Below are 14,074 nucleotides of genomic sequence, written 5' to 3' on the forward strand. Positions count from 1 at the left end.
ATGTGGCCTGCCTGTCACTTTCGTTTGTTCGATATTAAAGAGAAATCACGTATACATGTCCATTGCAAGTTAGTTTTATTAAATCTAATTTCCATTTTCGAGGAAAGATGGCGCTGCCTCTCGGCGACGCCTGGCTGATCAGCGACTGGGAAGCCAAGGAGACGTATGAACCATCGATTGACGATCAGGGAAAACCGTTCCTTATCAGTTACGAGGTAAGGTTTAAAATTGTAAATTGAATTATTAGAAATATCTTTCATTAAATGTCCTCAATTTATAGGTGGAAGGTTGGGAGAATTATTATTGGCTAACGAACACCTTCAACGGTGATCAGCTCTCGTCTTATGGTGGTGAAATCAGAGCGAGTCTTTTTTGGGGGGTGGCTCGCGGTGACTCTGGGGGAAGTCCCACGGTTGGACCGGACGTGGTGCTCGTGGCTGCAGGTGATTACCACTTTTTTCAAATATTACTTTGACTTACGAACTTTTTATTTATGTAACTGCCGTCTCCTTCATATCTCTCATCTTCATCCTAAGGTTGTCTGGTAGAGATCGGCTCGAGTGATAAGAACACCACTTATACTCCTATATTTTTTTATTTTTAAGTTATTATCTATGTTGTACAATAAAGTGTAAATAAACACTTTACTAAAGTAGATTATGTTTGAACACGTCTAAGAATTTTACATATGTTTACCTTACTTAATATGTTTGTGTTTATGTTATTATATATTAGCTATATAATTATCAGTTGTTCATTGTTTATATGGGATATAGTATTCTACTTTAGTGCAATGAAACAAGTATATGTATATGTTGACTTTGTAAAATGTTCTTGATATTTGAAGTTTAGTTTTGCGTTTGGGAACGTCGAATGTTAAGAGAGTCACCACACATGTAATTTTTTTTAGAATTAGTAAACACTCCTCTAATAATATAAAAACCTTTTCCAATTCATACAAAGTCTGCTAGTAATATTTCTACCAAACTACAACAATTAACCTAGTTAATAAAGTAACTGTAAATAAAATTTGTAATCAGTGTAAATAGGCCCATAAGTAACGGCTGAATCTCTGTATAGCCTGCTGGCTAATTTAAACGTGTCAAAATAAAAAACAACCTCATTTATGAAACGCCTTTCCAAAGCGGCAATAGTTTTTTTTTTAATGTCAATAATTGGGGACCTTCGCCCCCACTTAGGAGCAACAAGGTCTTTTTAAACGGTTTTATTTAGTTCGACCCGTACGGAATTTATTTGGAACAAAATTAGAAATTGAAATTTAAGCACCTTCCCGTTGTCAGATTCATCTGAATTTGGTAAACACATTTAATTTAGATGACAATACAATATAATAAAATCAATAACATTATAAATCTAAGATGGCCGCCGATACAAAATGGCGGATTACGTATTTTTCTTTAACCCCCTCAGTATGGGTATCAAATGAAAGGGCTACACTAGTAAAACACGATGATTATGTCAAAATTTAAAATTCAAGATAGACGCCGTTCCAATATGGCGGACTAGGTACATATTTTTCCACAACCACCACAATATGGATATTAAAAAACCGTTTAACTTGAAAGTTTTTTAAATGTATTTTATTACCGACAACAGTTTTATTAATGTCTTTCGATATTCAGGACCTCTTGTAAGCCCTTATCTGGGGAAGAATGGGATCTTTTTAGATAAAATATAAATTAATTGACGTAACAAACCAGTTCTAAAAATTTACAGATAGAGTACGTCTTGCTTACGTAAATACCAGCCATGAGATACCAGGCCAGTTGGAAATGGTCGTGAACCTGACCGAAGGCAGCTGGTACACCGAGCTGGGTGACGTGGCCACCCGCAGTGAGCTGATGGACGTCCTCAGCGATGTCCGAACTCTGATGATACGTGCAAGCTTCCACATAGATCAGGACGAAGTGAGTTCCTTCATTCATCCTGTTCATATCATTCATCTGAGTTTATATCTATAAAAGCTAGTTAGATTTCTTCTAGTAAGATTTTCTTCTCTTTTTCTTATGTATAGTACTTCTTTTCCTTTTTTCTTTTCAGCCGACAGACATTTAATTTATTAGGCCTACTCCAAAGATCGCTATTGTGATAAACTTTGATAAATATCCTGTACTGTGATAATTGAAGAGAGGATGCGAGGCGATGCAAAGAACGAAATTAAGAATTAATGAGAACGTATGTAATGAATGATAATATGAAGATCGATAGTAGAGAATGAAACTTAAAATAAATGTGAAAAATTTATTAAAGCCAAAAACGTTCTTTTCCCAAAAATAAAATAGGGTGAGCGATAGGTCCCCTAATAACGGGGGCCGTTAAAAAAAATACTCCAAAGATCGCAACGACGATGGTTATAGTAGGGTGTCAATATCGTTAGAGATATCCGGGATAAGAAAATGACTAATATATAGCTACTTCCGCTATGTAGCAGTAGTCGTGCAATAAAGTGCACCGCCCGCCAGCCCGCTTGTCTTAAGAAAATGGAACTTTAAGAAAAAGAATGTAATTTAACACGTTGAACGCCATGGCGGACACCATGTGTCCGACAGCATACTGTCCCCTGGGGCCACACCATTAAATCGAAAATCATCAAAAATCGCCAAGGTGTTTTTTTGCAAATATTGTCAGTAAAACCCTTAAAAATTATGGGCGACTTACGGAAACAGCGATTTACCCATTATTTTTCTGCGGGGCCGCGCGGGTCACATGCCTTGGTAAAAACAGTCGAAACACTGTCCGTTTGCTCCCTAGAGGCTTCTGTAGTGATCGAGGGCATGCGGACACATGGTGTCCGACGCGGCCCACAGAACTAAACATGGTTTTTAGTCTGGCGTTCAACGTGTTAAGCTAATATAATGAAACAATGTAAAATTGTCGTGTTCAGGTTCGGCTAGGAGGCGTAGAGGTCAAAGGCGCCCCAGCGAACGTAAGGGAACACTGTTCCTGCCCCGCAGGCTACGCGGGCGCCCACTGCGAGCGATGTTCGTGGACCCACGTGAGACTGCGACGAGCGCCATCAGCTACGCCTTCTTTCGAATGCGTCCCCTGCGCATGCAACATGCACGCCGGCTGTCGAACAGGTTACATTGAAGGCTTTCGCATTGTCACCTGATACCATACATACCTAAATCTCTTTAATTCTTCTTTCTACATTCATCCTGCTGATCTTGGCAGTCTTCCAGAAAAATATAGAGTTTGACGGTTTAACTGTTCTCAGTATGCTCTACTGCTGAACAAAAGCTTCGAAAACAGATTTCAAATAGGAATCTTTGGCAAGAAACCTAGACGGTTGCTCGATGATTTATCACCAATATCATCATCAGTGGTTTCAACGACCCTAATAAGGTTGCCTTGTGCCAGTCTCCACTCTAGAATCTTAAGGCTTATCTGTAGATCGTGTAGACTGCCCGCTGCAACTTCTTGCCAATCTTACTCTTGGGCTATATCAGTTACTTACTCTACTGATCTCTTTCTGTTTCCATCTCGTATGGAATTTCAGGCCATATCTCTTTCCATGTCATGGCATGTTTTCAGCACGGGTACCTATATACAAGACATTTACCAAGACAGTTCACGTTCAACTAAAGGCTATAGAATCTTTTATATATGTATTCACAGTCGACGGACCATGTGGACCATGCCAGCATAACACGACGGGACCACACTGTGAAAGATGTTTACCAGGACACTATGGAAATCCTGTACAGGTAAAATCAATTGCTTCTGCATTTATATTTTCACTACTAAGAGATCTGAGACTTGAGATAGTAGGTCGCGAGTTCGATTCTTGCTACAATCTTATGTAAATTACTTTGCTCACAAACAAATTTTCAGAGGATTGACAGCAATGTCTTCTGCGTACCATAATACCACACTATGGTTGCCAACCTGCCTGTCAAGCGTGGCGAGTATATACCGCCATAGATACCTTTGGAGGAGGCCTGTACCCTCCAGTAGGCATTTATGGGATGAAAATTTAAAGACGCTTTTCTTTCATTATTATCATAACGTTATTTATTAATGAATACATTTAAAAAACTTTTAAGTTAAACGGTTTTTAGATACCCATATTGTACTGGTTGTGGAAAAATATGTACCTAGTCCGCCATATTGGAACGGCGTCCATCTTGAATTTTAAATTTTGACATAATCATCGTATTTTACTAGTGTAGCCCTTTCATTTGATACCCATATTAAAGGGGTTAGGGAAAAATTTGTAATCCGCCATTTTGTATCGGCGGCCATCTTAGATTTATAATATTATTGATTTTATTATATTGTATTGTCATCTAAATTAAACGTGTGTACCAAATTTCAGATCAATCTGACAACGGGAAGGTGATTAAATTTCAATTTCTAATTTTGACCCAAATAAATTCCGTACGGGTCATAGGTTTCAAATCATAGGTTTTTGGATAGGGTGTTCCATATTTTAATTGTGAGCAAAGGAACGATATATTTACCCAATTAAAACTTTTACGCTCATAATTAAACACCCTGTGGTAAATACATTGAACTGTCTATCATATTTTCTTTAAAAATCTACTAGATGGCGCTTCTCAACAAGCTTAATAGACGTACTGATTTACCGACGTTTCGTTCTTTTTAAAATCGTGGTCGGAATTACTTTTGCCGGTCTCGGGTCTCCAGAATCCAGAGGTCACAGTGACCCTATTTTCTGTGCGGTGATGTCAAATATTGTAATAATTACTACACTTCATTAAATTTCATAGGGTGCCTGCAAACCGTGTGCGTGTCCTTTGTACATTCCAACCAACAACTTCAGCCCCAACTGCGCCCTGGCCTCCGCAGAAGGTGATGACTTCGTATGTACCCAATGTCCTGACGGCTACACCGGTGATCATTGTGAACTGTGAGTTTTTTTATAAATCTTACTAGTAATTAATTTACTTCTCATAAAAGGTTGTCTAGATGAATATCAATAAGTCATTTCTTCCGGGCTATTTCCTTCGGCTGTATAACAGTATCTGTGCGGCACACACGTGCGTGTATTGCACGGACGAGACTCAAGATGCGATCGCAGGATTCATAGATGACGCGAATATGATGACCGCACAGATACTGGCGCACAACCTGAGGATGCCAATATGAAGTAGGGATGAAGGAATGGTCGCATGAAACGTAATTTTAAAAACTAGACATTGATAGGTATCGCTGGATCGATCGCGTTGAGGCAGACTTGCGCGAATTGAATGTCAACCAATGGCAGACGATGGCGCAAGATAGAGGAAAGTGGAAGTCTCTCGCTTCGGAGGCCAAGACCCACTTTGGGTCACTGAGCTAGCGGAGTAGTAGTAGTAGTAGTAGTAGACATTGATAGGGCGTCGTTAAAACAGATTTAGATACATAGTGTACACTGTAACATGCAAAAATGTGGACAAAAACATAAATCATTTTAATAGTTTTTGTTTGTTTTTGGGGATGAAAATTTGTGACCAAAGTAGGGAAGAAACCATGTATGCGTATACATTTTATGGAAGCATATTTAACGATACGTTAGCCACGGACGGACTGTCATTCCCACACGCCAACTGCGTGTAATTATGTAAAATACATCCGTGTATTATATAATGATAATATATATTGTTCTTCGCTTTCATTCCATCTCCCATAGCAATGAACTCACATACCCTACAGTACTAAAAGAACTTTAACCCTTTCCACTCCAATGTCGAGTGTCACTCGACACTGATTTTGTTCCACAAGCTCCACTGTCGAGTGATACTCGACATGGTGTAATACTTCTTTTTGCGGAAAATTTTAAAACAGGAAAGATTTTTGTTACTAAAATGTTTGAATCACGAATGAATGAAACATATTCTAGAATCGCAAGATACTATAATTCAATTAAATTTTATCGATGCTACATAACAGCCTTGGAGTGGAAAGGGTTAATGTTAAATTGTTGCTTGTTTCTTGGTACAGCTGCGACGTAGGTTTCTGGGGATCACCTACGACTCCTGGTGGGTCGTGCCAGTCATGCGCGTGCGCAGGTGCGCCGTGTCACGCGGATTCCGGCTTGTGTCTCGTCTGTCCGCCGCACACCGAAGGCGCTCGCTGCGACCAGTGCCAGGCATGTTATTTGAACTGTATTTAACTAGCTCTTCACGCGACGATGTCTGCGTGGACTTTAACAAAAAAAATATTTCCTTCTTTTCCAAAATTACTCCTTATTACATCAGCTACCTGCCAGTATAAGTCACGTCAAATTTTCATTATTTTTTTTTAATTTATTTATTGATTATATTTTTTCCTATAACCTTTTTTTAAGACGTTGACGGGATAATATACTAAGGAATTCATCGTTCTTTTATAAAATTATAAAACTCTCGAAGGATATTGTCTAAAGATTTGATACAATATTAAAAAAATATATTATTAAAAAAATAGTAATATAAATATGACAGATTCCAAATTCAAAAATATTTTTTTTTCAATTATAACACTATTTATGGCCAGACTATATAAATATAATCGCTCAGAAATAGAAACATCGCTATTTATTTCTATTTTTATTACGCATTCCTTTTTTAAATTGTTTATTAAAATAAAAGGTTTCTGGATCGAAAATGAATACCACCTTAGTTATAAACGTTGTTTACCAGGAAGGGTATTGGTTTGGAGGATCGGAGGAACAGTGTGTTGCCTGCGCTTGCGGTCGGGGCGCGCTATCGGCGGCATGTGACCCTCGCACCGGACGATGCGCATGCGCACCCGGCTGGCAGGGTCGAGCCTGTGACGTTTGCGCGCATTTACACGGCGGTAAGTCCATATTTCTTTCTTTATTCTTTAATGTGTACGTCATAAAAATAATTCCCGAAAAGCCTTATTTGATAGAAACTACAATAATATTAAACTCCTACTATATTTATCTGCGAAGTGTAAGCAAAAGGATTATTGTTTGCAAATTTTACAATATCTTTAAGACAGTAACAAATGTATAGATGTATGTATGTATAGTAATGTATGTTTTTGTATGTATGTACACCCTAAACTGCCCTCTCCTTCATGTCTCTCATCTCCATCCAAAGGTTGTCTGGTAGAGATAGCGATATGACTGCCTTTTGAACCATCTGAATTGTTTTTTCTTTATTTTTTGTCTATGATGTACAAAAAAGTGTTATTAAATTAATAACAATTATTTATATATGTATATATACATTCACATATATGTATGTATGTATATGTATATACAAGTGTTAATGTTTGTATCTGTGTATAATTATACATGTATTTGTATATACGTACATCCTAAACTGCGCTCTCCTTCATGTCTCTCATCTCCTTCCAAATGTTGTCTGGTAGAGATCGATTTCGAGCGATAAGCCCGTCTCTTGTACCATATGACATTGTTACTTTTTTACCTCTATTTGTTTTCTATGGTGTACAAGAAAGTGTTGATAAATAAATAAACAAAAGACATTACTCGGAAGTATTGTAATACCTTGTACAGTCGCGCACAAATGTGTTTAGAATTTGTTCAAGAATAAAAAAAGGTATAACAAGCATATTATATTTATTTATGGTGTTACCCTAATGTATATCAATATTTTTGTTAAAATCATGTACATATGTACATAGAATAGCTTGTTATATATACTATACATTGGCTACATCCACAGATTTATAAGACCTGTTGGTATCGGCCGCAATTCAGAATCTTTCGATGACATTAACAAAGATATCTGTCTACCTTGTAGGTTTACGTCCTTGGCAGCGTTTGGCACGTTTATCTGTCCATTGCCAAATCAACTTGCCAATCCACTTGGATATATACTTCAATATGTCTACAAATCAACATATTTCTGAATAGATTCCGGTGGATATTCAAAGCATAGCCAACTTCATAGCTAGTCCAATGTGAGTTTGCCAATATAGCCTGTAACGATAGAAAGCCGTAAAAGCCTTCGGACTAACAGTGACAACTTAAACAGAGAATAAGTCAGGGTTTAATGCCATACTTAACTATTATTTACGGACACGTCTTGATTTTTATGACGAGATCGCGTTTCATTTTAAAAAATTATTTCTTAAGTAAGAAAAGGACCAATATTTAGCCACTTCCGCACATGCAGTGGTAGTCGTGCATCGAAATGCACCGCCCGCCAACCCGCTTACAGAAGTCTCTGGATTTGGCACTAATCGGTGTAACATAGCTCCTGAAGATGCACTGCATGTGCGGAAGTGGCTAAATATTGGTCCTTTTCTTACTTAGGATGGACTTCCGCGAGGTAACGCCTGATTCCATTAAATAATTATTTCTTACTCTACAAAATCTGCTTTTCCATTAGACGTGGCGGCCGGATGTCCAGCGTGTCGTTGCGGTACCGCTGCGTTATCGCATGAATGCGAGGCCCTGACTGGGGACTGTGCTTGTGCACCTGGTGCAGCACCACCACATTGCGACATCTGTCTGCCAGCACATTACGCGCTCAGCGAGTCTGGCTGCCTTGGTAAGTGTGCATGCCTTCATTCAATCTGATACTTGATATCTCACTCTATCTGAAATGATTGTGTTGCACGCGCCACTCAAACACGCGTTGCCTAGCAACGAGCTCTTATCCACGTGTCCGTCGACCGCATCGCGGCGGCGTCGTAATGAAATGGATAAATGACAGATGGCGCCACGGTAGACGCAACAAAAGTTTGCATCGCGCTGTTGAGAGTCTCCGCGCTCATTATAAGTGCTAGCGGAGATGCGGTCAACAAGAAGCTACAGAAGAACAAGAAGCTACAGTACTACGACCACTCCTACAATTGTATTGTTTGCTCTACATTTAACATTACTAGCAGTTCGCTTCATGAAGTTCATCGAACTGTGACAAGATTCAAACGTTTAAAGGAGATACAATAACCAAATAATTTTAATGGAATCAGGCGTTATTTTGCGGAAATCCATCCTAAGTAAGAAAATGACTAATATATAGCTACTTCTGCAAATGCAGTCGGAAATCACACAGAGACCGTGTTTGGCACTAATCAATGTAATATTACTCCTGAGAATACCCCGCGGAGGGGTCAAACACGTGATTTAACGGTGGCAGTTTTGTACTTCGCATTGTTTGCCGCATACGCATTTATCAGCGGGCTGGCGGGCGGTGCACTTTGTTGCACGACTACGACTGCATGTGCGGAAGTAACTATATATTGGTCCTTTTCTTACTTAATATATGGCTGTAGCAATTTTCTCACATACGCTATCCGCCTTGAAAATATCGATCCGTTATTTTGGATTTATGTAACGTGCACTATGTATTTTATACAAGTTGACATCAGCTGTCAAATGAAATCAGAGGACAATATACCATACTCTACTATACCCTAAAGCGGTAGAGACGCTTTACTAGCTAATTTACAATTTTTTTTTACCTTCTTCCTAGTTACTGTATCAAATAATCTAAACTCTAGCAGCTGTCATCTGTACACATAATTAAAATTTGAGTGTCTGTTTGTAACATTTAAAAAATTGATTTTTACTTCAATCAATATGTGTATGCAAACATACCAAAATAACTTTTTAAAATTTTTGTCTGTCTGTATGTTCTGGCTAATCTCTGAAATGGCTAAACCGATTTTGACGGGACTTACACTGGCGGGTAGGTGATGTAAGTGCTTTTATTTCAAAAAAAATGCTTAAGTGAAAAAAAAAACTAATTTATTTTTATTCCACGCGGACAAAGTCGCGGGCAATGCTAGTCGTTCTATATAATTCTTAATTTTATTGTCTAGATTATTCACGCTTACTATCTTATTAGTCTAATCGATGATATTTAGCGTGGTGGTATAGTTTGTGTTAGCCCTCCCACTGGAAACCAACCTGGTTTCCGATGGGACAGCTGACACTGTATATCCATAGGTCACTGGTTCAAATCCGGCTCGAAGGATATACCTTGCAGATGTTAATAGGCTGCTCAATTAGAAACACAATGTTGGTTATATATATATAAATATATATATATATTTATATATATATATAAATATATATATATATTTATATATATATATATATATATATATATACGCACATATGACACGCATACAAAGTTGTTTTAAGTATACTAAAACGTGGGTAAACCAGTACTTCTATGAGGCTTATTGATCAGCGCCATCTAGTACGTTTTTAGTGAAACTATGATAAAACAGTTCAGTATATTAACCACAGGATGTTTAATTATAAGTGTAAAAGCTTTAATGGTGTGAACATATCGTTCATTTTAAAGCTCTCAATTTAAATATGGAACACTCTATTCAAAAAACAATGGTTTCAGAAATATTTAATGAACGTGAAATAATTAAAAAAGTGAGAAAAGTGTTAAAAGTTTCAGCCCATAAAAGTCCCCTGTAAGGCATTTTAATCCCTTGAGATATCTATGGGAGGACATACCGTAATCGCCACGCTTAGCAGGCGTGTTGGCGATTGCAGTGTGGTATTGTGATACGGGAATACGCTGCTGCCTGGAAAATTGTATGTGAGCAGTTGATCTTATATATGTAACATATATAAGAAATTATACCATGAAACTTAGTCAATTTAACACCGTATATGTCACATAAAAATCATTTGGGATATATATTGGAAGGACTATATGTCTGAACTTGTTTTTGATGATTTTTTTTCTCGTTGCCCTATCTATATATATATATATGACCTATATATATATGTCTTTTTAATTCTAGTAAATTATTCATATTTTTTATTATAATCATTCTTCTCTTTCATGTATCATCTTATCTGTCGTACTATTTCTTTCATTCTACAATTTTCCCAGTCTTTCTCTTTCATTCCATTAGCCATACATGTTTTTGATGTTTGTTATAATCAACAAAATTATATTAGCCTTTTTTTAGCGTATATGTTTAATAAATCAATTAAATACGAGATAGATTGGCTCGAATGTACTTGACTTTGTTCGATGCGTATTGTACCTAAGGCAATAGAGGTCGAATTGATTGCCCTGCAATTTACTTAATAGTGAAGCCTTCGAGATTCACCCGGGCCCACCTACATGCAAGTCGCCTGGAGATATATCTATTATCCCATCTCGTTTGTTAAACATATATGTAAGTATCCCATAAATAATGCCAAACAAAAATTAAAAGTATATAGAACACAATGTTTAAAATAAAATAAAGAAATTTATAACTGAAAAATGAGTGATACATCGTGATACATCGTGATAGAAAAAAGAAAGGCAGAAGAAATGTGGAAAGAAAGATAAGATTATAAGAAGAATGCAATAAGAGCGCAAAAAAAATTATTAAATGAGCGGGAGCCATTGAAAAAAATACGAGAAATATGAGCTAAAAATATGTTCTTTTTAAACGGTTTTATTTAGTTCGACCCGTACGGCATTTATTTGGATCAAAATTAGAAATTGAATTTTAAGCACCTTCCCGTTGTCAGATTGATCTGAAATTTGGTACACATATTTAATTTAGATGACAATACAATATAATAAAATCAATAACATTATAAATCTGAGATGGTCGCCGATACAAAATGGCGGATTACGTATTTTTCCTTAACCCCCTCAATATGGGTATCAAATAAAAGGGCTACACTAGTAAAACACGATGATTATGTCAAAATTTAAAATTCAAGATGGACGCCGTTCCAATATGGCGGACTAGGTAGATATATTTCCACAACCACCACAATATGGGTATCAAAAAACCATTTAACTTAAAAGTTTTTTAAATGTATTTATTTTTTATACATGCGAACTTCTTTGTCTGTGTCACGGGTGAAGAAGTTTATATTCTTTCCAGCGAATATACAAAGTATCTTAATCTTTGATAATTTTGGTAATATATCCTTAAAAATAAATCATGTCAGACATGTGAAAACTTAAAGGAACTCGACTCCATCCTGAAGAATGGTGTTGGCTTACTAAGCAAACAGGGGCGGCTCAACCTATAGTGCAGGGTGTATAATGTCTTGAACCATCATGGCCGTAACTAATACCATACTGTAAGCTATACCTACTTATAAAATACCTTGTTACGATGACAAAGTTAACCTTTTCCACTCCAAGGCTGTTATGTAGCATCGATAAAATTTAATTGAATTACAGTATCATGCGATTGTAGAATATGTTTCATTCATTCGTGATTCAAACATTTAAGTAACAAAAATCTTTCCTGTTTTAAAATTTTCCGCAAAAAGAAGTATTACAGCATGTCGAGTATCACTCGACTGTGGAGTTTGTGGAACAAAATAAGTGTCGAGTGAAACTCGACATTGGAGTGGAAAGGGTTAATATTTATAGCCGCAGGGAGGGGGGAGTCAGGCCTAGGGGGCGCCAAGGTTTTATTGCACACGGGCGCTACACGAGCTAGAGTCGCCCCTGTTAGCAAAGCTGTAAATATTTCTGTGATGGAAGTACAACTAAATGAAAATGATACTAATAACTAATAATAATACCATAAATTCATGTCAATTAATCATAAATCATTTAGAATTATTAAGAATATATGACTCTCTTCAGAACAACGCACTGTTGTTTATTTGGAGCATATAATAGAATAGTCGAAACAAATTGTCTTATATCCAGGCAACCACTGCTAAAGCATATACAAATGTATTACAACAATCATTTAATTTATATGCTTAATATTTATTTATTTTGTATTATAATATCTATAATGGAAGGACGGAATTGACGGCACTTATGCTTGCAAGCAGCAGATATATATTGTATGTTGAATGTGTGAATTTAAAAGTCTAGGCAACTATATGTATATATATATATCTATATATATATATATCTATATATATATATATATATATATATCTATATCTATATATATATATATATATTATTTCTATATTTTCTTTGTTCTAATTAACAATTTTTTATCATGTCCTTATATTTAACTGACCTACGTTGCATTTCTACTTACCAACTCCTTTATAATTTTTTTTCAATACCTTTAAAAGATGTGGCGACACTCTTTGTCTTCCATTAGGGAAGCGACGATTCCATTCTCTACCCTCATTCCTAACTAACAAGTATATTATTATATAATAGTGACAAAAAAAACTTTTCCAAATATGTAACAGGCTATTCTGAAAAAAAACTGTTAAGCACTAAATTCAGGATATTATGAAAATGATAGAAGATATTCATTTATTTAGGTACACCAGCAGGATAAATAAATTTAAAGTACATTAAAAGTACCGTATAGATGATGGTTCCGTTACGTGTTCTTTTATAGGTGACACTACATTAAAAACTTACTATGTACAACATTGCAGAAACATCAGAACACAACAAATTAAACTAAACTGATTGAAAAAAGATTTGACGAGAAAAGTAATGGTAACATCTGCTTTAAGACTTTAAACCTAAGAGAGTTCTAAATTTAAAAATGTTCCCTCCGGCACTCAATCCTCCTCAAGGCTGTGAGACATTGTTAAGGAAGTCGGAAAACACTGGATATTGACCTCTTCCAATCTGTTAAAAATATATAGGGGAAGCCAATATATAGTAAATAATACATAGTACACAATATATAGCACATAGTACGTAGTACATTTTACATAGTACATTGTATCTAATGGATTCAAGCGTTATAATGCGGGAGTCTATCCTAAGTAAGGCCTATGTGCACCTATGTGGCCTAAGTGCACCTATCCTGCAACAGGCTAGGTGCACTTTATTGCACGACAACTGCTGCATGACGGAAGTAGCTATATATTGGTCCTTTTCTTACATAGTATATAGTACATTGAACATCCTATGATGATGAAAATGATCAAAAAAAAAAAAGTAATTTGTAGTACAGGTTGTTCTCATTTAAAGGAGAGTTTGAAACACACATACCTTAAAATTGAATGATGATATTATAGATCGTGTTCAATATGATTGTAGTTTATCAAATTGGACTCATCTACCATTCTTCTCATGATACATACAAGTCATTACCAACAGTGGGAAAGTTACAATTCTAAAGTTTCTATAAATACCGGCTTAGTTTTCAAATTGTTTACAAACTAAACGAACGCTGGTTAGAAAGGAGGTGGAACAAA

At 36.3% G+C, this 14,074-nt stretch overlaps 1 protein-coding gene across 1 annotated transcript in view; it reads left to right on the top strand.

Moving 5' to 3' along the window:
* wb (wing blister) overlaps positions 1-14,074 on the top strand; it is a 242,419-nt gene that overhangs the window by 97,328 nt on the left and 131,017 nt on the right. Inside the window, exons 10-18 of the mRNA XM_068765113.1 lie at positions 108-215; positions 281-443; positions 1,738-1,928; positions 2,906-3,101; positions 3,640-3,728; positions 4,755-4,894; positions 5,968-6,115; positions 6,648-6,804; positions 8,334-8,495. Of these exons, the coding sequence (XP_068621214.1) occupies positions 108-215; positions 281-443; positions 1,738-1,928; positions 2,906-3,101; positions 3,640-3,728; positions 4,755-4,894; positions 5,968-6,115; positions 6,648-6,804; positions 8,334-8,495 (1,354 nt within the window). The remainder of the gene's footprint in view (positions 1-107; positions 216-280; positions 444-1,737; positions 1,929-2,905; positions 3,102-3,639; positions 3,729-4,754; positions 4,895-5,967; positions 6,116-6,647; positions 6,805-8,333; positions 8,496-14,074) is intronic.

Source organism: Battus philenor, unplaced genomic scaffold (genome assembly GCF_028537555.1).
Source record: "Battus philenor isolate CCGP_79_NKW_IND1 unplaced genomic scaffold, ilBatPhil1.0.hap1 SCAF_2, whole genome shotgun sequence".
Lineage (NCBI taxonomy): Eukaryota > Metazoa > Arthropoda > Insecta > Lepidoptera > Papilionidae > Battus > Battus philenor.